The 27041-nt window shown below is 47.0% G+C and overlaps 1 protein-coding gene across 7 annotated transcripts in view; it reads left to right on the forward strand.

Moving 5' to 3' along the window:
* The window catches only part of MYO7A (myosin VIIA), a 66950-nt gene that overhangs the window by 20413 nt on the left and 19496 nt on the right, over positions 1 to 27041 (forward strand). For 4 of the 7 annotated variants that reach the window (XM_086481649.1, XM_086481648.1, XM_086481650.1 and 1 more), the window contains 15 exons: positions 298 to 433; positions 821 to 927; positions 9463 to 9600; positions 13211 to 13369; positions 13716 to 13808; positions 15184 to 15278; positions 16439 to 16523; positions 17435 to 17653; positions 17820 to 17927; positions 18487 to 18696; positions 19252 to 19455; positions 20304 to 20480; positions 22215 to 22304; positions 23608 to 23735; positions 24982 to 25108. In XM_086481649.1, the coding sequence (XP_086337775.1) occupies positions 298 to 433; positions 821 to 927; positions 9463 to 9600; positions 13211 to 13369; positions 13716 to 13808; positions 15184 to 15278; positions 16439 to 16523; positions 17435 to 17653; positions 17820 to 17927; positions 18487 to 18696; positions 19252 to 19455; positions 20304 to 20480; positions 22215 to 22304; positions 23608 to 23735; positions 24982 to 25108 (2076 nt within the window). Of the gene's footprint in view, positions 1 to 297; positions 434 to 820; positions 928 to 4082; positions 4140 to 9462; positions 9601 to 13210; positions 13370 to 13715; positions 13809 to 15183; positions 15279 to 16438; positions 16524 to 17434; positions 17654 to 17819; positions 17928 to 18486; positions 18697 to 19251; positions 19456 to 20303; positions 20481 to 22214; positions 22473 to 23607; positions 23736 to 24981; positions 25109 to 27041 lie in introns of all 7 variants that reach the window. The other 3 variants (XM_086481644.1, XM_086481646.1, XM_086481647.1) reach the window with 3 other exon arrangements.

A 27041-nucleotide genomic window follows, 5' to 3' on the forward strand; every position in this document is an offset into this window, starting at 1 on the left:
GTTAGTATTTCTGATGGAAGAATATGCCTGCAAGAGGCTCAAGAAGAGGCTATGGAAAGGTTTAAGAGAAAATAATGTTAAACATACTCCCTTTGGAGCACTATCTTGAATACAGCACAACATACCAGTGATATTTAATCAATTTCTTTAATTGCTGCACTTGAGAAATCCTCTCCAACACATCTCAAAACAAATACATGTTGTCACCCAAGACAAAAAAAAAGGCGTTATTGATCAGAAAATTATTTTGACGGGACAAACCCTGGTTAAATGTCAAATCTTTTTCTGCATACACAGGGTACAGATGCCACCATGTTACACAAGCTGAACTCCCAGCACAAGCTTAACACCAACTACATTCCTCCGAAGAATAACTATGAAACACAGTTTGGCATTAACCACTTTGCTGGAATCGTTTACTATGAAACAAAAGGTATGGGGCAGCTCCTGGGTGGGAGGGGGTGCTTGGGGAAGGTGAGCAGAGCAGGATGGTAGCCCATAGCGGTGTCAATGTACTCCTTTTCTGGCTGCAATGACTTGACCCTTCAGCAGTGCCCGTGAGCTGCGGAGTTTGGTGCTATTTCATTTGCTTGTGCCCATGAGAGAATTGCAGCGCTTTGCATCACATGAATCTTTGACCCAGTCTCCAGATGCGCCTCTGTCTTCCTTCTCTTGGCCCCCCTTTCTCTGCCCATTCATTACCCCCATTACTTCCCCAAGAGCAGACAGTAGTCCAGCAACCCAGAGGCTGCTTGCAGGGCACACGCTGGCCTTGTTGCACTGTGTCACCTATCTATGTGTTGTCCCATTATTCCTCTAGGTTTCTTGGAGAAAAACAGGGACACGCTGCATGGAGACATCATTCAGCTGGTGCATTCCTCAAAAAACAAATTCATCAAGCAGATCTTCCAAGCAGACGTGGCGATGGTAATGCAGGCGGGGGAAGACCTTTATTCATGGGGGATGTTCCTGGAAGGGGCAGAAGATTTGCCAAGAGTCATATTGCTCTGATTCTATTTGGGGTGTTTCAGACCTGTTAGTGTGAGCCAACCATCAGAAAGTGTTAATGCACTGTCAGGGGTTACCTCCACACTCACGCCCCCAGTTTGCTGCATTCAGTTCGTCAAGTATTTTTTTCGTGCTTTGATTGCTCCTCTCCTAATTGTGTAGGGATGGGAACAATAAGGTTTGTGATTGTAGAAATCTGAGAGAGAAAGAGCTAGCCCCTCCAACTCAGCAGTCCAGATCTGTGTATAATAGAGTAACAAGTGAAAATCAAATCCTTGTAGAGCAGAGCAGAACGAAGGACAATCCGTCTGGCCCTTAAGCACTGCGGGAGAACTGGGAGGGACCAGCCAACAGTCATGTTTTACTGTTAGGACAGCAGCAAGAGGGGACAGCAGTTATTAAAGCTGAACTTTAAAGCTCCCCTTTCCACATCCCAGTCGTCCAGAAGGGTATGTGCTTACTCTGTGCTCAGTGCAGGGGAAGACCACGTGCGCTGAAGCTTTGGGGAAAGGCACACTTATTGCTTTAACTCTTCCCACCGCTTTCAATTATTTATTACTAGGATACTAGCTTAAATGCTGAGATTAGTAACTATTTCACCATTAATAACACATATATATGATGTTTTCTTGCGTAAGTTGAACATCTACGTCTCCCTACTAAGACATCATCAGCCCTGCTCCCAAAATGAAAGTAGAAAGTCTTTCAAAAGATCAGCCTTGCAGAACCTGAAAATCTACACAGATCGGTCACTATGGCCAAATCCCAAGTCTCCCTAGGCAAAGCCATGGGACTGCATAGGGTGTGGGGATGACATTTTCCAAAGCAACCAAGTTTTTTAGCAGTCCGGATCCTGTTTCCAAATGCCAGCCAGTGCCACTGATGGCCCAAGGGACTTAGGGACTTTCAGGAGTGCCAAACAAATACAGGTGCTGAATTCCTTTGCCTACTAAGGGAAACAAATGTTTAAATTCCCAAGAAATTTCTTTAACTAGGCTACAGACACGTTTGCAAGCCTGTTCACAACCTTCAGTCACTCAGTTTTGCTCCTGAATAAATAATCAGTATCCTTTCAACTTCATTAGGAACAAGATAATATTTATCAGCCCCAATTAAGCCTCCTATTGGCATGACACTCCCGGTGGGTTGAGAGCTATCCCCAGATGTGGATACTCCCGCTGAACTAGGCGCTAACTCCCTTAGCATCAGTGCTGCCATTTACTTTGCTTTTTATTGCTCGCTGCTTTTTATTTTCAGTGCAAGCTTTGTAGTTCACCCTGGAAACGATGTCTTGCTTGTTTGAGCAGAGCAGAGGTGCACTCTGGGGAATCGAGAGGGAGCTCTCAGGTTTACACAGTCACGCAGACTTCTTCACGGAGGCAACTACCAAGCCTCTTTGAAAGAACCTGGAAGTATGACTTCAAAACTGAGATTTTTCACCTGGGCATTGTCCAGGACCTTAGAACTGAGACCTTTTAAAGCATCAGAGCACTTTTTTTGAAATAAAACTTTTCTTTTATAGTTCCATTAAACATCTTCAGAATCTGCTCTGAGTGGTGGGCCCTGTGCTTTGATACTTTAATGATCTTTGCTTTTCTTTTTTCAATGAGAGATTTGTATCCTGACTGGCACGGAACTGGAAGAGGAGCAAAGATTATGTACCAGCTCCCCTAATCGGGCACAACATAAGTGTGAACTGGGAAAGCACAAATGCCCTAAACAGTACGCAAACAAAACTGCTCAGACAAGCAGGATCCAACATGGGGCTGAGATGATTTTGCCATTGCTTTCCACCGAAATTCAATAATCTTTGCAACCCCTTTCTTAAAACACATTGCCCAAAAGAAGGAGCGGGTGAGCACGGGTCATGGGAATTGACTGCATACAGCAAAGAGCTGGGGCAAAGGCACCCCTTGGAAGTGTGCGTGCCTTCCCCAAGCATCAGTGAGACAATCCATGGAGAAACTTTCCAGAGACACTCAGGCCAGGTCAACCAAATCTAACATCTTCCTTTAAAAAGAGGCAAGTGGCTACTCTGCTAAGGGCTAGATCAAATAATGTGGCATTTTGCTCAACAGCTTCCAACCTTTGGTTCTCAGGAGCTTATTGATGAGTTTGTAGGATTTTGTGTGTCAGTGAAAAGCACACCCATATCTGCTTTACATTCAGTCTTTCAAACAAGATCCTTATATGCCAGAAACCTGAGGAAGCCACAGTTCAGAGAAGTTTGAAAACTCATCACGAGTGTATATTTGAATATTGTAGTAACTGTTTGGTCCCTGAAAGGCATGATATTTGTGCCAATGAAACCTGCGTGGTGAACTGGGTATTACTGGAGCACACGGGGCTGTGAAGCCTGATTTACGCAGGCCCATCACGGAGGAGGTCTATCTGCACGTGTTTGCTGAATTGGAACATTGCTTTGAGCGGTGCCAGGTGAAATGATGAATTCAGTGGGAACCGTACACCGTTTCTCTGAGGAATGAGCCAGTATGGTCTGACAGCACTGGTTGCTTAAGGAACAGGTAGAAGGAGCAGCGGAGGATGGAAACCAGTGAAGGGAAAAACGAATAGGAAATTTGGAGGCTTTCCCCTTGGCAAAAACTTCAATTCTATAGAAAATATATGATTTGTTGGATTGAAATTAGGGAGGAAGGGAGGGATTTCTTTAGAATTTTTGTGAAAATTTAGTTTTTCCCTGGCATCTTCCCAACCACTGTGTATTGAGAGCACTCGTCACAGAAGAGCAGTTACGTGTGAGGGAGAGGAGTGGGGATGGCTGAAACTGTATGGATAATAAGTGAGGTTAAAAGATGGAGAAGGGCTATTTTCAAGAGGCAAGAGCTGGACAGTGACAGTTCCCTCAGCTTCAAGGATGTGAACATGCAGACGAAGGGGAAAAGCCAGGAGGGGGATAGACAAAAATCTAAGAATCAATGCATTTTGTTTGTGAGATATTTTAACAGCTGGACCTCCAAGACTAACAATGTCAGGCTTCCATTTCGGTTATTCCTTCTTTTCACTATTTTCTCTTCTCTGTCTCTGTGTTTTTTTTTCACCTGCGCTTCGTGTAGTTTCTCTGTGGCTATGCATCCAGCACATTTGGCCAGTCACCCACACCCACGCCAAAGGTAAACTGAATACATGAGTTCCTCTGTTGCATATTCACCTCTCCTTGGCAAGGACTGTGATTTGCTCTTGTCAGTTAATTCCTCTTCCTGCACTAACCATAGAGGATCCATTTCAAGTGACCAATGTGATGGAGAGCATTTTTACAGCTTGTTGAATAGATACAGGTGTATGACTGTGTCATTTATTTCTCGGACTCAGCTCAGAAAAGCTTTGCCTTGATGGGAATTCGGTTTGGATAAAATCAGAACCAGCCAGAGCCAAAGTTTTGCAGATTTTTTTCTGATTTTTGGATCGTTTTAATTAACTTCAGATGGATCATCTGTGGGATTTGGCTGTTTATAATGGTGCCACCAGTGGCTTCTGTGGGACATTATTCCTCCATACAACTGCAAATCTGGCCCTGATTTGCCTTTTCGGGGCAGGAAGCTGGCAGTTCATGTGTGAAGAGGGACTCCTGGATTGCATTTCTGGATTGCTTGGAAAGGCCATCAGTCTTGTGGGGGGTTAGTTCTTGTTCAGGGGAGAGCTCAAAGCCAGACCTTCGAAGACACAGTTAATGTTGAACTTCAAATGATCACCAAAACAAGCTCTTGGAACCTTTTTCAGGTCTTTTCTGTTGCATCTCATCTCCTGACTGATTCTGATGGTTTCCCAGACCTTTCTTGCTAGATATTTGGCCATAGGGTAGCATACTGTGTGCTAAAGGTTTTGTGATGTCAGTTTTGTGACTCTGCTCACATTTCCATGACAATCTTTCAATAGCCAGAGGATTATGATGGAGATAGACCTGACTCAAAATTCAGATCCTTGCATGGGGCTGAATTTCAACCCTTCTTACCTCTGCAGTGTCTCAGATGTTTGGACTTGGAATTCCAATGATGGGGATCTGACCCAAAATGACCCAAAGCTATTCATTCCAGAGCTGGACTCCTTCCCCTCTGTATCATGACTGCAAACTCTTTGGATTGCACATCTCATTGGGCCCTGCTCTAGAGTTGTAGCAATGCCACACACCAAAAAATACTCATTCCTGAGTGAGGATATGGTGGGATTAAGTCCAGGAGAGAGTTGTTGTGCAAAATCTATCAGAAATGCTCAGGCCACTCCTCTGAAGGCAACAACAGGGAATACAGGGAAATGGGAGACATGACACTGTTTTCTGTTATCAGAGTTCTTATAATATAGTTTCGTGTTCTGTAGATTTTCTAATGAATAATAATTGATTGTATTTGTTAGGCAGTGAGGTAAGGGTGGAAGAGCCAAGCCAAAAAAGATTTTCCAGATGTATCAACATCAGTACGTTTTATAAAATGGGCGCGTAGTTCAAAACAGTGATGCTTGGCTCTGTCATGTAGCCCATGTCAACTCTGCATCTAAAGCACTTTCCAGACTGCACAGCCTTTAGGAGAGAGGCTGTCTTTTCACTATATGTCACTGCAGAACCTGCTGTGAGGGGGCCTCAACTTTGAGTGGTCACCTGAGGCCACCCCAGCGAGATTTCATGTACCAAAATAATGAAAAAAAAGCATAATTTTTCTCAGACTTCAGAAAAAAGGCTGATAAACAGCATGTCATGTTGGCCTAGTTTAGTGACCTGCTTATCCTAAAGAGATGGGAGGATGGTCCTTTGTCCAGAACCTTTTCTCAAAGTGTTGCTGGTGGTACGTGCTTCTCTCTCATTTGCTAACTCACCTCAAGTAATTAATCTTTCTGCATTTCCACTGAAGCAGGTCACCATCTCCCCTGCAGACCTAGTGTGGGCATGGCCATCCTGGTGCACCATGCAACCTTCTCCTTGAAGTGGGAGGAGGAGAATGTGCAGAGGGATAGCAGGAGTAACTCCCACCATTTCTGGCTCAGTGACTTTTCTCCTTGTACTTGGTTTTCTCTTTGCTTCTGTTTACTTAGTTTGAATGTTACCAAGAAAAAAACCTGGTGATTGCCCTGGCTGTAACTCTGGGTCTGTATTAAGACCATCCTACTTAACCTAACTTTGTGTCCACCTTAACCCACTGAACCCACAGGGTGCAGATAGGATGAACCAGTTATTGCTTTCTCAGCCCTGGACACATGATAAGTACCTAAAGGTGTCCAAGACACCAAAGGAAGGAGTCTGAATAGGTTCCTAGAGATTTTACAGCTTCACAGAGGTGCTGGGAAATAGCCTAATGCTCCAGCTGTGCCACCGGGGATCTCAGACACCCTGTGCTGGGGGAATGTCCTCGTGTGTCGTGCTGATGATATTCTGCCTTGACTTTTGTCTTTATATTACTGCAAACAGCCACACATGTGTCTGTGCTTCTAAAGTTCAGGCTGGTTTGAGATGGCAGAAAGAAGTAGCATTGAAGCATGTCTGAATGTCATGCTGGTCTGCACATCTTTCTGAACTTCTCTTCTGAGATGGTACTTCTCTCTCTAAATCATGTAATTCTTTGATTTTTCTTATTCTTTTTCTTCTGCCTTTTTTTTCCCTTTGAGGCTGAGCATGGGCTGAGCGATTACTCAGTGCCCCAGTCTGGACTACAGCACCTGTGAATCACGCTCATCCTTCCCCATGACACACCCCAGGTCACATCCTCCTGTGTGCTAGACTCTGTGTGGACACCAGTGAAGAGATAGTCTGTGTCCCAAAGACGCTACAGTCTCAGAGTCTGGAAGCTAAGACATGTCTGGCCAGGAGAAAAGATGAATGTGTTCAGCTCTTTCTGCTTCAGGCTATGGGGACTGGGTCTGTTTTAGGCTAAAAAACGCTCCTCCTCTGCAGTAAAACCTGTATTTTCAGTGCCTTGCTAGACTGTGTTGGCAGGCTGCTCCATTCAATTTTTTGGATCTGTTTTGTTGGAACAAGGGAAGAGATGTGATTCTGCCGACACTGGGGTTGAGGTGAGGTGGGAGGAACCACGATGACTCCAGTGGTGTCACCCTGTCCCTGCAGGAGGAGGCTGATGCAAAGCACTCCCCCTGAGGTTTTGTTGTGTAGCTGAGCCTGGTTCATGCCCCTGTGGCTGGTGCCCACCACTGAGACGAGTCTGTGCACAAATGCCAGGCCCAGGAAGCATGTGAATGGATGGGATGGTGTAGTCTTGACAGGTGGAGCCCAGACCCTGACAATTTGGATAGGAAGACAAGCTGCTTTCTGGCCACTGTCTCTTCCCTCCAGCCCCTCCCAGCAAAAAGCTCTCAGGTGTAAGGATGGAGATAGCACCACTGCTTTTCACCAGAGCTGGATGTGTGCAAGGAAGAAATGCAATGCACCAGCAACCTAGAGAGGCAGGTCTTGCTGTCTGAGAGCAAACCACTAGTGCATTCCCTTGTAGACCCTTGTACAAAGTCTTGCACCCTTACTACTTGTACTTGCACACCTTACTTACACACAAGCGTGCAAGTAAGGTCTTGCACACCTTACTACCACAGCTCAAAAAATGACCTCTCCCAGCCAAGCCCAAATTGACAAACCTGGCTAACATGGAAGTTGCTTCCAACTTCCAGCCCTGCTCCTGCATCTGTTGCCACCCCTGTGGCTTTCACAATTCACAGAGGTGACCCCATTGCACATAGTTAGCAACGTGGTAAGAAAACATTAATCAAAGCTTTACAAACCAGGATTCTTGCTGAAACAGCCTATTCCTCATCAAATGTGTGACAGAATGTGAGCACCGGACTCTACAGTGCTCTGCAGGAGCAGCTGCATCCATAAATTACTCTAGATTTGTTAACAGTTTGTCCTTCGGGGAAGGATTTTACTGGGAGAGATCATGGTGACCCCCCATGCTCTTCTTGACAAGCAGGCCAGGTTTTTCTGGTGTGTGCATGAGCTGGGTTTTCTCTTATTGAAATTCCACGATGACTTTGTGTTTGTGTTGACTGGATTTGTCTCAACATCATACGCAACCTGAGCTGTGCATATTCCCTGCCCATGGCAAGGGGTTTGGACTAGATGATATTTGTAGTCACTTCCAACCTAAGCTGTTCTGTCATTCTATGAAATTCCTCCGTTTTGGGGGGGTGGGAATGTTATCTAACAGGTTATTAGTGCTATACAATGAAGTGCACATAAAGATCTTAGCAAAAGTAGAAATAAAAATCACCACCTTAAGAAATATAGCAGCAAGGCCAAGGGCTTTGTGACTCCATGTATGGCTTGAACACCTGCAAAAAAAGAGAATGTTTGGAGAGAAAATGCATTAAAATCCTGCTGGAATCCTCCCTTTGGAAAATCCCTGGCCATTAGATCATGTCACTACTCATGTCACACTTTGCCCTATTTTTTATTCTAAGGGAGTTACGTCCTGGTGCCCAACTTTTCCTCCAGCCCCTCAGCAGTACCTGTTGCCCCACAAAGGCTCCCTGAACAGCAAACCCTACGAGACAGCAGCACCACTATGACTGATATCTAATGAGCTCAGGTAGAAGCGACTGACATACACAATGAGCTAGGGGCTTCATTTAGTTTGAAGGTGGTTTAACAAGGTTCTCCCAGGGCAGGAGAAGGGGCTATTAAGGGAAATATCTCCATTCTGCTTTAGAAACACTTACCCCCAAATGGAGATTGGATTGTTAATTTAGCCAATTAGATTTTTAATTTTACCAAGGGAGCTAAACCAAGCAAAATACTCAAAATCGTCCTGATTCACCCTAAATACCCACCTCATTCAGCCTAGTTAATATTCTTTTCCAAACACAACTCTAATCTTCCCTGTAGTACAGGCTGAGGAAGCTTACCAGAACTTTATCAGAAGTTTCTGGAGATGTTGCAGAGTCACCCTGAAGCAAAAGTGCCCCTGGCTTGTTTTTCACACTACATGGGTCTCTGATCCTACCCCCCAGGGAGCAGGAGGGGCTTAGCCTGACACAAGGAACTACAACAGAGGGGTTGTCATGACCATGTTGCAATGCATGGGGAGAGGGAACCCCAAGCCATTCCCAAGGAGCATCCCTGGGCAGACGCATCACCCCAAGCTGCAATACAAAGATTTTTGATGGCCCAGAAGGGGCTGTTTGCTCTCATGGGCAGATCTTACTTGTGGCTCTGCATAAGGCAGATGGGATTACCGGTCACACAGAGAGGTTTGAGCAGGAGAAATTAAATTATGGCACTTTTCCTCGCTTGGTAGAGGCGTATGGAGCAGATATTTCCAGAGTCTGGACATTGCAAGCTCTCCGGCTGTGCCCTGCCCCTCTCCTGCCGCAACGCTCAACCATCTCTGGCCCTGCTCCCTCCACCGGCCCCGGCTGTCACAGGAGGTTCCCAGGGACGCAGCCAGAGGGGAAAGGCTCTGTTATCATTTCATTTCCTGAGCCCGTTCTGCTGCGGTTTTGCAGGGAGCAGAGACGAGGAAGCGCTCACCGACGCTCAGCAGCCAGTTCAAGCGGTCCCTGGAGCTGTTGATGAGGACTCTCAGCGTGTGCCAGCCCTTTTTTGTCCGCTGCATCAAGCCCAATGAGTACAAGAAGCCCATGGTAAGTCCTGCTTTTCTCTCCTGGTTGCTTTTCGTACAGGACTGCCCGCAGGGTCACTCTGCCCTGGGGTAATGGCAAAATTCCTTCGGGCATCAGTGGAGTCAGGATTGACGCTGGGTGCTTAGAAAACCAACCCGCAGCCTGTTCTGCAAGCAAGGGAGTCACCAAAGTGTTGGCAAAATCAGGTACTTGCTTTGCAATCCAACAGCACCCCAAAACTTTTTGCAGGGGGGAGCTCCTGCCCCTGCCTTTCCTCCCAGGATGACCTCGAGGAATTCACGCCGCAGCCCTTTCCCCTATAGGAAATGCCTCTGAATTTCCATAGTGGGTAGGTGCCTCCCTACCAGAGACTTAGGCTGAGCTGTAGGGCCCTGGGTTTAGTCCTATGGCAGCGTTCAATGTTTCCTAAAAGTGATTCCCTTTCCCATGGTTGTTTTCTACAAAATCTTTGCTCCCAAGGGATATCACTCGGTTTCACCCCTGTTTGATCCTTTCAGCTGCTGGTATTTCACACCAATGGCAAAAGCACTATTCCAAAAGCAGAGAAAAAAAAAAATAAAGAGGCAAGGTAGCACAGAGGAAAGGTGAGAGGAATTATTTTGGTTTGATTCCCAGAGAGTTGCTTCAAAAGGAACAAACAAAAGGGAAGGAGATGGCTGTAAATCCCCCTGGCCACAAACTGCTCACAGAGGCGACTCCGAGTTTTGCAGCAAAAGGTAGAGAATAAAGTCGGTGCTGAACTCCCCAGTCCCACTGTCAGCTCCTTGCAGGACTGGACCCTGGTGCTGTCATCAATCACTGTCAGCTGCTCACCACTCTTAATTGTGATACTGCTTGGGGAGGAAGAGCTTTATTTAATAATCATTTCAGCTACTTGAATCGTTTTGCCCATGCCTTTGCACTTCAGTAGCAGTTAATCTACCCAGAGCTGGAGCTTTATATAAAGTCAGTATCTGCTAGCAAAGCTCAACTGAGTGAAAAAAAACTATAAAATACTGAATTTTAGAGCTGTTATGTACAAGCAGTGTTTGGTTGAAACTTACTTTTTGCTGTTCAGCGAACCTAATGTGATGCAGGGTGAAAGGTTTGGCGGCTCTCTCAAAGCAGTTTACTATGCCCTTATCCTGGTCTTGGTGAGCATAAAAAGGCATGTCAGTGGAATGCTTTGGGTTAATATTTGATGATATGTCTGATCTGAGATTATCATCTAAGCTGAGATCAAAACAAGACCTTTTTTAAGAACATGGGTGAAGTTGACGAATAGATGTGCATCCTGAACTGATGTTAATAAATTATTCACAACACCCTGACTTTGAGCTGCTTTTATACTTGGATGTCTGGGATTCGATCTGACATTTTGCGTCCTGCATAGGAAGTCTGTATTTCATCAGCTCTTGCAAGTACTAAGCCAGAAGTCTTTGTCCAACCCATTTATCTACAAAACTTTCAGTTGAATTTAAAAACAGCTACAAGTTTGAAAGAATCTGACAATGAGAAATTCATCTCCCCGTTGAAATAATGAGTGGATGAGCTAACACTGAATCACAGACTGTAGTGCTGTATGATATGAAATGTGATTTCTTGCTAAATTAATTTTTGGGTTTGGTTTAATAATACAAAGGAAAAAAAATATCCCAGATAATGGTACACAGAGCTGTGCAGGGTGACTGAAAAAGAGAACATTTTCTGGGAGTTCATTTTCTGTCCCTGGCTTTGAAGGAAAGTGTACTGATAGTGATAGGAAACAGGATAGTGGGAAGTGAAAGGTCAGTGGAAAGCCATGACTTTTTGTTAATGTTATTTTAAAACTTTTGCTTCCTTCTAAAATGTGCTTTGGGGTGTGGGGGGGAGAAGTTGTTTGCATCAGGGTGCTGGCTGGAATTCTCTGGGTCTGTACGTTGTCCCATGCTGCTGTTTCTGAGCATTGCTCTGTTGTTCTGGTTAGTCCAAGAGAAACGGATGGGATGAATGAGGTAACAAACCACGCAAAGAAAGCCAAAACTGTCTCCAGCAGTCTGAGCCTCATCAGGCCCTGATGCCAGGAGAGCATAGTTGCCCATATATGCAATGAACTAGCCCTACAAACATTGGAGGGTTAATGGCAAGCCCACAACCCCTCATATACCATTCTGCTTCGTGACACACGGGGGGACAGAGGAACCCACACCTTTTTCCTCTGCACCTTTCTTGTCCCCCGTACCCATTTTAGATAGGGATGGCTTGAGACCAAATCTGGATGATTCCACTTTCTACCTTTTCCTTGCTCATCTGTTGTCTTCTCCTGGGGTCAGGATCCATCTCACTTCACTCCAGCCTTTTCATGGTTAAGCGGCTGCTAGGAGATAGTCAAAAATCTCCCTCCAGTGATGGGGAGATGGGTGCATCCATAGGGCAGATCCTCCTATCCCAGGAGACACATCTGAGATACAGGGATACCTGAGGTTCAGGCACGTACCTATCTCTCCTCACTCACTTCAGGGAGAGCCTAGGTGACTTTCATAGCTGTACGTGCACGTTTTAGACAGCTGAAGGGAAGGCAGATGAATAACACCCTGGTGTAACTCTTTGGTCCAGGCTGGGATTTACTGTCCCGACTTTCTGCCAGCACCACACCACGTCTGTCTTTATTTTACACTTGGGTTGAACGCTTTTTGAATGCTCCCAGCAGACAACATCAGGCTGCAAGAGGGTGCTCTCAGGGGCTCCAGGATCCTTCTTAATGCACTAAAGTGTGGCAGGGATTTTCCTGAGACTCCCTTTGCTTCAGCAGATCTGCCCATCTAGCAGCACCACTCATTATCCACCCTGAGGCCCCCGAAGCAAGGGAGAGCAGCCAGGTTCATTAGCAAACATCTGCAATGACTGGGTTACCTACGTCTGCTGTCTGGCCTTCAAACTGTCCATTGCTTGCCAGAAGCAGCCACAAATGCTGGTCTTTTCCCTAAAACCTTCAGCTGGTCTCAGTTCTGACCTGTTAATTGTAAGCTCCTCAGATGTCCTCCTGGGTAGAGGGTGGTTTGATGGTAACAGGTTTATCTCAGGGCCTCAGCATCGCCAAGGCTGCATTCTTCCTTTGTCTTCAGGTTGTTACCTACCCTCACATCAACTAGTGTAGTCACCCTAAGTCTTTTGAGTGTCTGAGCCTTTGCTGATGTGGTCCTCTGCTTCCTCTGATTGCAAAATGGTACTGCCCTGCCCGTACAGGAGTGCTGTGATCATGCCGTAAAGCTCAGAGCAGCAGTTGGAAGTTAATGACCACGAGTGGTCATTGTAAGGGCGACTGCATGGTTTGACCCTTGTAGATGCATCATCGCTGACTGTTTTCCCAAGGTGATGTTCACCATTGCATTGTGTTCTCCAGTTCTTCTCTCAGTCCTTTGTGCAATAGGTAGGACACATCCAGCCTTGCAAGCGGGAGTTAAAGAAATGGAGTGAGTCATAGGATCAGGCCCATGACAGCCAACAGTCCTACGGCCTTGGGTCCACCAAGTGAAGGATTTAGGTGGACGCCTGACTTGCTCGCCCTGCATATCTTCAGAGTCTCCACTCTTTTATGGCCAATGCAGGCCAAGATGTGCAATCAAAACACGGTGTCTTGTAACATCCCCAGCTGTTTGACCGGGAGCTGTGCGTCCGTCAGCTGAGGTACTCAGGGATGATGGAGACCATCCGGATCCGCCGAGCCGGCTACCCCATCCGCTACACGTTTGTGGAGTTCGTGGACCGGTACCGGGTGCTCATGCCAGGGGTGAAGCCAGCATACAAGCAGGTGAGCATCTTCTTCCATAGGTAACAATTGCTCTCTGTTGGGGTCTCCAGAGATATTTATGGGGTGTCCATCCTCTCCAAGAGCAATTATGCAACATTCGATCCCCAGATGTTACAGTGGTGCTCCGGGCTTTCCAAGTGAAGGAAAAATGGTTATGAGGCTGGCAGGGACAGGTAGTCATATTCAGCCTGGCCCTCTCACTCACCTTAAATATGGTGATGGTAAAGCCTTGGGAATCTCATTAGCAGACAACTACTGGAACTGGGACCAGAAAAGGTCCCTGCTGGGCTTGGGAGGAGCGATGGATGAGGCTGGTCCTGGTGAATCCCACTCCCTGTCCTACCAGGGTGACCTGCGTGGGACATGCCAGCGCATTGCTGAAGCAGTGCTCGGGAAGGATGATGACTGGCAGATCGGCAAGACAAAGATATTCCTGAAAGTAGGTGGTTCTCCACATCCCCTCTGCCCTCTGGGACCCTTGCCTGTAAAGGGGTCTCCTACCATTTCCAATCCATCACAAGACTCGACCCTTTCCCGTGGTCTTTGGGCTGGGGTGACAGTGGGTAGGACCTGGGCCAAGACGGGATATTTGGGGCTCATTTAGGAAGCAGTTGGCTGGAGGAAGTCCTAACACTGCCAGCACCGACGCATGCACATATCCATACAGACACAGAAATAGTCACATACAGCACACGGCCTCTTACCTTCTGGGCTGAGCCACTCAACCTCATCTCCTACCTTCACCCGAAAAGCATAGCAGCAGGAGGGATGTCCATGCAGAGCCCTGCAGAGAGAGGGACCGAGAGCACAACAGGCTTCCTTTGCTTTCAGCATGTCCTTGCACAACCCAAGACATGGCTACAGCCTCCATTTCTGCATCAGTCCAGCTGACACAGAGCAGCCCAACGTTGCAGGTCCCCTGCAGCCCCGCTTACTCTCATCTCCTTACAAACACATCCTTGTGTTGCTCTGGGAAGATGAGGCAGAGGTGGCCAGGAACCAGGCTGGAAGCAAAAGCTTCTCTTGAGCAAAAATCTCAGCAGTAAACTCTGACCGCTTATGTCTAAATTCACCCCCAACCTTATCGCCAGCACCAACACCCCCATCTCTTCCCTAGAAGCTGTTCCCACTAGCCGCTCTTTCCAGAGCCTGTTATCAAGATCTCGCAGCTGTCAGGGCAGGAAATGGAGAAACTGGGAGGCCTCGAGGGGCCACGTGAGGTCAAGCAAAGCAGGAAACATGTGGAGCTGCCTCTGCTGCACCCAGCATGGCAGGGGTCAGCATGCTGAAACCAGGAAAGAAAGCAGAGTTGCAAACAGTGTGGGAGGAATCAATAGAAAGCTTGGACTGGTGCATCTGGATGCCTCAGGGCAAAGAAATTCAGTTTTTTGGGGAGCTGTTTTGTCCTTAGGGTACGGAGGCATTGTAGCCTTGACTAGAGGGAGTGATGGGACTCAGGCAGCCCGGAGTTTGTTCTCAAACTGCTTCAGTGCTCTCAGGAACTGCTTCCATGGCTGACAGCACTAGCAGGGAGCTCTGCATTGAAGGGCAACGTAATTTGGTTGTTTTCAGACTATAAACGATTGCATACGCAGCTTCTGGATGCTCTGGTTCATCTGGGAATGAAGGCAGTAGATCACTAGGGTTTATGTTAGGATTTCCCCGGTGAGTAAGTAGGGTGATACTTGGGATGTAAAATAACCCAAGAGTTTATTTTGGACATCTCTGGGGAAAGGCCTCTTACCACCCCTCCTGCCACATGCCAGGCAGATGGAAAGCTTGAGATATGGGTGCTGTGTCACTTCGTTCCACAGGACCACCACGACATGCTGCTGGAGATCGAGAGAGACAAGGCCATCACGGACAAAGTCATCCTCATCCAGAAGGTGGTCCGTGGGTTTAAAGACAGGTAGGTGTGAGCCCTACTGCCAAGTGGGAGGTAGGCTATGTGGGATGCTTCACCCAGCAAGCACCTCCTGGGGGATGCGCTGTTCTCTCAGTGCCCATCTGACCTGCCGTGCCTGCAGCTGGGGAGAGGGGAACACCAATGTGTTTGCACTCAAGTGCAGAAAGTATTGGAGGAAAACAGTAGAGGAAACAAGAGGAAAACTGTGTTATCTGCCTCAAGCATGGACAGAACAGGACCTTCTGTCACCATTCAGTGCTGTCGTCAGGGGAGATGATGTTTGCTCTGACAATGCAGCAGTGAGACTCAGCTTGCTGAAGGCAACACTAAGCCTCCAGTCTATGGGGATCCTCACAAGACTGCAATGGGACCACTAGGTCATCCACTGTGACTAATGTTGCTCTCCCCAAAGCCCAAGGGGTTCAGGACCCTTCCCTTTGCAACCCAGTTGCCAGACTCAGGAGGAGGGCAGGTAGCCCATGGGGAGTTCATGGCACAGTTGTGAAAGAAGAGGGGGAGCCACAGCCAAGGACAAGCTTCACCTCATGGAGGAGGGACAATTCCTGGGACTTTGTGCTATTTGACTGTCCAAGCCGTGGCTATATCTGAGGTTGAGCCTTAGGCCTTGCAGAAAGGGCACATGCTAAACACTCTGCAATCTTTCCCACAGTAATCCTAGCAAGACTCCCAAGCCCTTCCAACATAATTCTCTCCAAGGTGTCTACAGGTAGAGTCAGTCCAGGCTAAGAAGGATGGGAGGAACAGATGGGAGCAGCAGGGTGGTGTTGTTGAAGTTCACCCTTGATCATTGGAGTGAGATTGAATCCATTCTCAGGTGCTAGGATTGAAGTGGGGAGAGCAGGCAGGGAAGAGATTTCAGATGGGAAAGGAGGGTGCAGGGCGGGAGGAAGGAGAGGACCATTCTCAGTTCCACTCATTCCCATAACCTGGCAGGATCTGCTTGCAGAGACCTGTCAAGAGAGAGGCCCTACAGATGTTTTTATGAAAGCAAAGAAAGCTGATGGAGGAGACTTTTTCAGGCCAAAAATGCAGTGTTTACTCCACCTGGCTGCTCAGTTTCAAATCCCTAAAGAATGAGGCCCAGGAAATGGTGATAACTTGCGGCCAAACTGCAGAGGCAAGTGATTGAAATGCCTTTGCAGGTCCAATTTCCTGAAAGTGAGAAATTCAGTCCTGATGATTCAGAGGTACTGGCGTGGACATAACTGCAGGAAGAACTACGGTGCTGTAAGTACAGGGGTGCTTCCTCACACCTCTGCCTTCCTACCTCTTTCATCTGGGACATACATAAGAGTTCCCTGGCTCAAAATGCCCCACTGAGTGTAGAAGGGGGTGGGGTTGACTTTTATCAGTTGAGGTGATGAATGAAGGTTTGCTCTTGCTGCTTTGCCTTCTCATTGAAGAGAGCACCTGACCACCTTCTAGCTGTCATTGTCCCTGTGAGTTAGATGTCCATTGCACCAACTGGTCACTTGGGGTTTTAAAAGTCTTCCGATAGTTTCCAGGTGACTGAAAACTCAAGAGCAGTTTTCTCTGAAAAAAACAGACTCCATACCCAGATGGGACTGTATCTGGGTGTCTCCCAAATATAGTCCATGGCCGCCTTCTCTCCCTGGCCCAGCTGGCTCTGACTCATCACTGTGTCATTTGGGAAGTGTGTTGGGATCTAAAGTGTCTCAATGTCATTTTCCAAGCCTTCAACTTGATAGGAATAGCCACTTCCAGGCTGGTCAGTGTGCTGCCTCCTGCCTTGAAACAGCATCTTGTCTTTCAGGCAGGAGGTCTACAGATGCTGGACCGCCATGGGAGCAACTCTCATGACTTGTGGCTACCTTAAGATTACCAGCCAGACATCCTGAGGCCTCTCAAGGGCAGATACTCTGTAGGACTCAGTGGGGAAGAAACTGCCTTTGTCCTTCCTGGGCTTTGAACCAGTACAGCAGCCAGAGGGCTTAATTTCTCCCCCCTTTTGGAGAACCTCCCTCCTGAAGGCTTGTCCTGGTGGGGGCTGATTTCAGTGGCTCTTATTTACAGCCATGCAAGAAGGAGATTAGTGACGGAAGATTAGCGATGGAAATCTGCTTATGGTGGGTGAGCCCCTGGGTGGTGGGGTGGTTTCATCCTGCTCCCTTTTGCAGATGCGGATCGGCTTCCTGAGACTGCAGGCCCTCTACCGATCCCGCAAGCTCCACAAGCAGTACCACATGGCTCGCCGGCGGATCATCGAGTTTCAGGCACGATGCCGGGGCTACCTGGTCCGTAGGGCTTTCCGCCACCGCCTCTGGGCTGTCCTCACCGTCCAGGCATACGCCCGGGGCATGATCGCCCGAAGGCTGTATAAGCGCCTCCGGGGAGAAGTAAGTACCATGGAGGAGAGGTCGGTTGTGAGAAACACAGGTAGGGAGAGGTGAAATAAATGTGCTTCTGCATCACGTGCTCATGGGATCGGCTTTTAAAGAGCAAAAAGAATTTAGAAAATAAGTAGATGCCTATTCAGAAGGGCTCTTGTGTTTATTCCCCCAGTACCACCGACGCCTGGAAGCAGAGAAACTTCGGCTGGCGGAAGAGGAACGACTCCGAAAGGAGATGAGTGCCAAGAAAGCTAAAGAGGAAGCAGAAAAGAAGCACCAAGTACGCAGGGATTGATCTTTTTCTGGGGCTTCGTCTCTCTTTTCCAAGGACTGGTTTTGCTTCTTTGAGGGGGAATGCCAAAAATATCTAAGGGATTTCTGCCCTGCTTGAGTGGTTTGTATTTAATTCACTAAAGTACTCTGTGCTCCAACTAGTTTGAAGCTGCTCCAGAATTTCTGATCTGCTGCACAGGAATGCCAGCGATTACAGTTATTATTCACTTGCTTTTATTGTATAAAGGCTGCAGGGGGAACTGGGACACTGTGTGTTTGTGTGCACATACATGGTTGCTGTATAAAAGCAAAACTTGAGGTCAGTGAGAATCTCTGTGCATGGACCAGACCCTCTAAACAGGCTCTAAGGAAGAAGCAAATGCTATTGCTTTGTCCTTCTGCAGTTAGGAAACAGGCAGGGACATGTCACTGGTTTGCTCCAAGTCACAATGCTGGTATAACACCTCGAGCACCAGGCAGTCTGCCTTTCTAAAGCCAGGCCCTGCACAATTTAGTGCCAGCTCTTTGGAAGGAGCAGTTCAGTCATTGTACTTGTCCTCCTGCAGGTACGCCTGGCCCAGCTGGCACGGGAAGATGCAGAGAGAGAAGTAAAGGAGAAGGAGGAAGCACGTCGGAAGAAAGAGCTCTTAGAAAAAATGGAGAAAGCTCGCAACGAGCCCGTGAACGACTCAGAAATGGTGGACAAAATGTTCGGATTTCTGGGGACAACCTCCTCCTTGCCTGGCCAGGAAGGACAGGCACCCAATGGCTTTGAGGTACTCAAGACATACATGACCCTAGCTATCACATGAAAGACTTTAGCAACATATTAATGAATCAGGGGGGAGTATGGCAATACAAAAGTGGGTCTCTGAAGGCTTCCCTCAAGACCAGGGTCTTCCGTGTGGCCCTAGAGGGTTACCATGCTGTGGCTGGGGACAGGCAGACATTCTGCAGGCTTTCTCTGGGGCTGCCAGATGAAGGAGAGCAGTATCACTAAAAAATCGTTGAGGACCTGTGGCCTTTGAGATCTTTTCCTTTGTGGTTCGTCACGGCTCACGGCATTTAGCTCTTGGACACCCCTTCCCCATGCTAGGAGTGGGGCTGTGCTTGTTGCTTCTCCTACTGCTCTGGGGACATTCCTGGGCACAGGCATGTCCTTCAGGACTTGGGCTTTACATGGGCTGCAGAGGTATATTTAATGATTTTCGCTCCAGCTGGCTTTTCCTTTTGGGATAGAGGTCAGACAGACAGAAAACTTGGGCCCAAAAGGAAAAGGTAGTTCAGTATCCAAAGCCGTGCTGAATGCCTGACGTGCCCTTCCCCACCAGGATCTTGAGCAAGCCCAGAAGGAGCTGGAGGAAGAGGACCTGGATGCAGCATTGCCTCTCCCTGAGGAAGAGGAGGAAGATCTCTCGGAGTACAAATTTGCCAAGTTTGCCGCCACGTATTTCCAGGGCACGACGACACACACCTACATCCGCCGACCTCTCAAGCAGCCTCTCTTGTACCACGAAGATGAAGGAGACCAGTTGGTGAGGCAGGGGCTAAAAAACCTCGAGCAGGGCGGGGTGGGTTGGAGCAAGCCTGGAGAACCCTTCAGCCAAAGGGCACCAGCAGTTTCCCTTTGGGATACTCGTGTGCTCGTGGCTCAGTGGAGAGCATAGCCCTCATCTGCTGCACGTGTGACAGTAGACATTGTCCCACCAGCATGCTTTGAGCACTGACAAGACAACGAGCATTAAAGGGATGTAGCATTGGAAGGCTGAGTCCATCTCTGTACTTTGATATTTGTGCTAAGACAATTAATGAAGTTCTGGGCTCAGGGCATGGATGATGAAAATTGTTGAGCGAGTACGGCTTGTAAAGCTGCTACTTGGCAGCTGGAAAAGTTGCTTCTTACCTTGTTGTACACACCAGTGCAGAGCTAGCAGAGAAGAAACACTTGTCCTGTATCCAGCAGTACAAGAGCACAACTGTATTGAAACTGCATGGCTGTAATGAACATTACATTAGCCACGAACTTGCCTTCACTGTGGTTCTCCTTCCCCTCTGCGGTGGGTTGGGAGCTGCCAGTCACTGCCTGTCTATAAGACTGGCATCTCCTAGCCAAGAAGCAAACCCCTTGTAGGGTGCACAAACGCACTCATGATGGCGTGAACACAGAGCATGAATTTGTGGTCCCAACCACCAGCCTGCCTGGCTTGCTCAGATGGGATGTACGCTACAGGCAGGACTGTTCTGTGTGACGCAGGAAAGTGTTTTATCTCCTGCAGCTGTACAGAGAGACCACAGTGGGGACCTTGGTGAATCCAGCATGGCTTGACCACCCCCTCCACTGCCCCGGTGTGAGCTAATGGAGTTAATCTTTCCTTTCAAATAGGCAGCACTTGCTGTATGGATCACTATCCTCCGTTTCATGGGAGACCTCCCTGAGCCGAAGTATCATACAGCCATGAGTGACGGTGGCGAGAAGATACCAGTAATGACAAAAATCTATGAGACTCTTGGGAAGAAAACCTATAAGAAAGAACTGCAGGCTCTGCAGGGAGAAGGAGAGGTAACTGCTGCGGCTGTAAAAGAGACGCTGTTGTTAGGTGTTGGATATTGAAATGTGTTGGAAAGAAACAACTTGTGGGGTTTGCTGCAGGCAATCGGTTTGTCGAATTAATATGCAATTGTGCTACAAAGGGAGAATTACCCGTGTGTCAGGTATTGATCCTGTCCCTTCTTCACAAGGATAACAGTGTCCTCAAGCAGTACAGTAAGGGAAGTGCCACGATATCTCTCACGGGGCTTTGATCTCTCTCTTCTACCCCATAGGGCAGAAATACATAGGGGGAATGCAATGTCCTTTGTCATCAGTCTCTCGTTTGGGGATTTCTTTTCGATCTGCCCTGGGCCAGAAAAGACTAAATTAAAACTGTGTACTTAATCTTGGAGCAGGATGTAAAGCGTTACCAGGAGATTAAGCTGTGGAAATAAAAAAAAACCCTAATAATCTCTATTGCATCCTCAGTGCATTCTGGGATATCACTGGCGGACTTCATCTTAGGACCCTTCCCAGATAAGACATTGCTCTGGATAAATCACTGTCCATAGCTCTGATATGCTTTCATCTTTGGCAATTACTTTGTTCAATAGTACAAGATATTACCTGGTTTGGGCATTTTCTAGATAGCACTGTTGCATTTTCAAGAAGTATTTTGTAGTATCATCTGGACAAGGCCCTGCAGCATTTGCAGGTGTAAATTAACAAATCTCCTAGTTTTTAGAGATAGTGGTATCGTTCAGCACTTTCAGTGAATTACCTAAGAAGGAGAGTAGCATCATCTGGATTGTAATTCTGTAAAAAAATATACACCAAGAATCACCTTTCATTCCTTCTACCCATCATTTCTTGCTTGTTTGTTACAAAAAGGTGTGTTTTGGCCAACTGAGACATCAGGTAGCACAGAAGAGAAGGGAAATTTAAGCTGTCATTTTTCTCTGTGGTTACATCTGCTGTGCAGAGTGCACACCAATGCAGGGAGACATGTGAGCTGACCCTGAGCATGATGATATGCAAATCCAAGTACAAACTTGACTTTATGATGGGTATAAACCATCACAGCTGCAGGACTCAAAGTGTTGATCCGGTGTAAAATCACAGTCTTTTCAAAGTTTTTTAAATAGGGAAAGGTTAACTAAGTCAAAAAGTGAAGTGATTATCCATGCCAGCTGACATAAGTTTGTTATAAAAGTAGAAAGCCAGCAGTAACTTGATGATATGTAGTCAGTGCCTGGGTCTGTCCTACCTTTATTCTTCTAGGAAATCGGATAGAGCACAGAGCTGGTTAACAGTGGTGAAACCACAATGGGTAACTACCTGTCCATGAATCCCTGGCTAGATGACTTCCAGCTCACAAACCTGCTGGCTTATCTCAGAGAGTGGTCTTGCTCATCTCATTTGCAATGTAGGAACAAGCCTCAATGGCATACAGCAGAACTGAGAGGCTGACTAGGAATCAGCCTTGTATTCAACATTACTTTTTTCAGATGTCCCCAATATGTAATTTTGGCCTGAGGGAGGCTCATTGATTAGAAAGTATCTACAAAATTCAGAGCCAGACCTGGGTTATCGGGAGGCACAGGAATATGAGTCCACACTTCTGATTCCCACGAGCCTCTGAAATATCTCACTCCCTGCCTGGGATTAATGGTCTTTTGCAGGAGCCCGGGGGAGGCAGGGAGCGCGTGTTCACGGAAGGGCTCTGTGTCTCACCACATTGCATCCACGCCTTTTGCTTTGCAGAGTACTCATATTGATGGGCACAAGAAGAACAGTGTGCGGCACAAACTGGTCTCCTTAACACTCAAGAAGAAATCCAAACTGACGGAGGAGGTGAGAGGAGACGCTTGGCCGCCTGGCAGCACAAGTGCCGTTGGATTGTCTGCAGCCCTCTCTGACTCTCTTCTGCTTTTCCCTAGACAACATAGAACCAGCCCTCCTCTGGGTTTGGCGCTACCTGTCTCTCTGCCTGAAAGATTTAAGGAGTGTTTAAGGGGAAAGGTTGGCTTCCCGTGTCTCCTTGAGTCATTCTGCACCTCGCGCCGGCCTCCCCTCGGCTCCCGTTCTCCATCCATCCAGCACCTTCCCTCCCCTCTTTCACAGCCCTCCATCCAGCTGTCGATACCTCTCACCACTCTGTGATGGTCTGAATGTTATCCCTGCTTTTAGCTTCCTGCCCTCCACCATGGCGTAGGTAGCAGAGGTGCAGTGTCCAAATGCGCTCACCCATCCCTGCTACTCTCCAGTGCCAGAGGCAAAAGTCCCCATGGGAGCAGTTACCCCACACTGAGAGCTTTTGAAAATCTCATCTCAAAAGACTGAGGAGCAATATTTTTTTTTTTGGGGGGGGGGGGGGGGGGGGGGGGCGGTGTGCAGGATGAAAGGAATGCAAAGACATGGATTTGGTCTTCTTTTACACACTGCCATGGCCACTTCCAGAGCAGGCACCATCTCACCTGGCTATAGCTGCTTGAGAGCACAAAGATTGCTCTCTGAGATAGTCACCCTCCTTCCATTTAGGGTCAGTGGGGAGAAATAGGACCCAATCCAGCCTACCCTAATGTGGCTCTGAATGCACTCTAGAAATGGCTGTCTTTCTCCAGTGGCTCTAAATGGAGACTGGGTTCACTAGCTGAGACAGAGAGCTGGTAGGTGGACGAATGTTCTCACAAACTGCGCCATGCTTATGTGCTTTTGGCTGCATCATTAGCATGGGGAGTGGGTCCATTTTGTCAGTGTTTCAGTGACTGTCTTAATATGACTGAGTTAAAAGGACAGGTCCTCCTTGACAATAAACTGGGGTTATTCCAAAGATCCTTGGTTATTCCAAAGATCCTCTCCCAGCTGCAGGACCAGCTCAGAGCTGGGATGGAAGGGTGACATTGTAGAAACCCTGAGCAAAGACCGAGCAGGTGGGAGTATGACTAGACAGGACCATTTTCAGCTTCACCCGTGTGTGATTAAAGCCAACAAAATCGTCCCATTGCTGTTAAAGTGCTAGATTCAAGGAGTTCTGGACCCCCTCCTGGCTGGTGGAGGAGTCCTCCTGGAGCAGTACCACACATTTGGGATGGGTGGGGGGTGGGACACATAGTAACTGTCTGTACTAAAAGAGAGCAATGTGTCTGGTTAACAGGTGACAAAGAGGCTTCATGATGGTGAGTCCACGCTCCAGGGTAATAGCATGCTCGAAGACCGACCCACCTCCAACCTGGAGAAGCTCCATTTCATTATTGGTAATGGCATCCTCAGGCCAGCCTTAAGGTTAGAAATCAAGACAAAGGCATAAACATGCCATTCTTTTCATTCCTGCTTCCTTGAGCTTTTCTTGTCCAAATGATTTTGCTACTGTGTGCAGATTTACAAAGCTCTCATCATATAATTTTTCTGGTTGTGTTGTTTAATATGGGCTGGGATGGATCATGCTCCTCACTGTCCCTATCAGACCTGATTGAAAGACCACACAGAGGGACTCAAACACTTCTGAAAGTGCTAGTGGCTACTGGATTAGGTTTTTTAACGCTTACTCTTGCTGTTCATTATCCTTTGTTTTCTATTTGACCATTTACATCTCTTTTGTTTTTAATAGTATACAAATGAAAGATCAAACTTATTCCAGTTGCTAAATCAAGCATTCAAAAATTGGGAAGTGCCAAATTAAGGCCAACTGCACATCTTTAGTTTATCCCATTCATCTGTGTGTGTGTTATAATACAATCCTTGTATATGTAGTCTCACACTCTTTTCACTCACATCTATCTGCTCACTCCAGGAACAGGATGAGCATCCTCATCTGATGACTAGATTCTCTAATTTTCATTTTATCCTCCCAGTTCACCATGAAATCCTTAGCCTTACTTTTCTGCATAAAGTCTGCTCTGAAGGCAGACCTGGTAATGGTGTCCCATGGGCTGTCCCATGGGGTTTGTCAGGGTAACAGGTTGGCTAACATGTTTGTTGTCTCCCATGTAGATGAGGAAGTACTGTTATCCCTCATTTTGCATGTAGAGAACTAAGGGTCAAGTCAAAAATGGACATTAAATCCCAAATTGAGATACCTGTCAATGTACATGCCTGTTTGGACTTTGCTTGAGCTGGACAAACCTTGACCTCCACTAGAGCTGATATAGTTCCTAACACTTCCAGAAAGCAAATTCAGGTATCTCAAGAGGAACAGCCTGCCAATGAAGACTTCCAGCTGAAGGCCCTCTATGAAAGTTAGTTTAGAAGACTCTTTTGGTGTTACAAGGAAATCTTTGTAAGAAGCCAGGATAGACTCCGTCATCCAGAGGTGACATTGAGCTTCCTTGAACCTTGAGACATCCTTTTATTTCGCCCCTTCTCTAAGCAGTGTCAGTCAGCTCTGGAAAATCTCAGCTGAAACACAGGGAAGACTTAGTGGACATTACAGGACTGGTGATGGATGGCATTTTAGAGCCACTGCAATGACCAGGGTGACCATCGTTAGGGCACCTCGTTAACTCTAATGCTTTTTTCATGCCTCTTGCAGGGATGAAATCTATTGTCAAATCTGCAAGCAGCTGACCCAGAACCCATCCAAAAGCAGCCACGCCAGGGGTTGGATCCTGATGTCCCTCTGTGTAGGATGTTTTGCTCCTTCTGAGAAGTTTGTGAAGGTAAATTGTAGATGATATTTGTCTCATGAATTAGCTGCCAATACATTTTCTTTTCCATCCATGGGACCAGCTTTTCTCTTAGGTTTCATGGTAGAGGGAATTCTGGTCTTTATCTTTACCAGGAATGAAAATGACATAAAGTTCCTGAGAAAAATGTGCATGATCCCAAACTCAATGTCTAAAGTGGATCAGATGAGTCACTTCTGAGAAGTGGCTTTCTCTTTCCTGTGGCTCTAAAGGGACTGTAGATAATCAGTTCAGATGATGCCTCCTGCACTGTAGATGTGTGAAGATGTGATTAAGTGGCAACTGGCACTTAAAGTTGATTGTGGGAGGCTGCAAGTGGAATTTGCACACCCAGAATAGCCCACATTTCTGCACTATTTCTCAAACATAAAGGTCTACGCATTCATTCAAACATCTGCTGGCTTTGGCAGTATGACCTCAGGCAAGTACTCTAACCAAACTGGCAAGGAATAGTACTACACAGCTAATTACAAATATAACTTAATATAAAAAATGGTGCATAGAAAAGGAAGGGCTTAATTTACCTGGAAGTATGTTTGCACAGTTGCTCTCTGTATGCTACAATTTGCCCCACCACGTGTCATACTGAAAATGTCCAACTCTAAACAGCCACGTGAGAGATGACCTGTTATGTGTTTTCAGAAGCAGTGTGGATCAGCAGGACTAAAGTCAGTGGGAGATGCTAAGTGGCTTACACTTTTGAAAATCAGGTTGTTCTTAAGTATTTTCTTTTCTTCTAGGCAAAGTTTTGTTGCCTAGATTTGAACAGTCCACCTTCCAAATGCGTTGCGCATCTACAGTCTGACTAACACCCACTGGACTGCTCAAGTTAATCCCGTGCCTAAGAGTTGGCTTGTTCAGGGCGAAGGGTTCAGCACTGTGTCTTTGCTTTGCCATGATACAAAACTCCTTTGTCCCTCTCAGACCTTTGAATGTTGGAGCCTGGACCTGCTCCCAAGCCTGCTGGAGATAAAGATGTTCCATTAATTTCCATAGATATCAGACCAGGTACTGGGTTTTCAGCACTGAAAGAGCTGAAGCCAAGAACAGAAATCTCTCATTCATCCCCAGGCCTTGTCAGTATGAAATCTAATAAAGCAGATAAATCACTGGCAAAGTGGCAGAAAATTAAATTATGTCTGGAAATGAGATCTGAGAAAGTGTGCCACAGGAGGTTGTGTGGGTTTAAATCTTTAACAGCGGAAGATTATTTTAGGTGAGTGAAGCACTTTTCAGAAATAATTTATGGGTAGCTCTGGAGATTCAGACATAAAATCATAGAATAGTTTGAATTGGAAGGGACATCTGAAGGTCATCTCGTCCCACCTCCCTGCAGTGAGCAAGGGATATCTCCAACTAGATCAGGTTGCTCAGAGCCCCTTCCAACCTGACCCTGAAGGTTTCCAGGAATGGGGCTTCTACCACCTCTCTGGGCAGCCTGTGCCAGTGTTTCACATGTACCTCTGTCTGAAGTTATGGTCCATGCTGAAATATTCCCAAGTATTCCCAACAGCTTCGGAGAAGGTTTATACTAATTCTGCCCTTACTCATCACCCTTTTGCACCTTGGGCTGTTGGAGATGATAGGCAGCCTGTGGTGACTGAAGCCCCTTGAGTATGAGTGCAGACAACACTTGCAGCAACCCTTACCTTTCAAGGCCCCAGTATTGCAAAGCGCAACACATAGGCAGTGACTTGGGCAACGTCTCAGAGCTCCTCTGAAACCACTGTAGTTATCCATGGGAACGTCATTGACACCTTCCAGATGGAAATGTTATGTTTTGAGATAAAGCAGTCTCATGATGAAAAGTTAACTGCCCCCAAACCACATACATTCCCATCTAGATTCATTTTTTTACTTTGTGAAAGGCAGACAAATGTTCAAAGTTTGTTGAAGTTCAGGGAAC

The sequence above is a fragment of the Leptosomus discolor genome, chromosome 1 (genome assembly GCF_034619465.1).
Source record: "Leptosomus discolor isolate bLepDis1 chromosome 1, bLepDis1.hap2, whole genome shotgun sequence".
Lineage (NCBI taxonomy): Eukaryota > Metazoa > Chordata > Aves > Leptosomiformes > Leptosomidae > Leptosomus > Leptosomus discolor.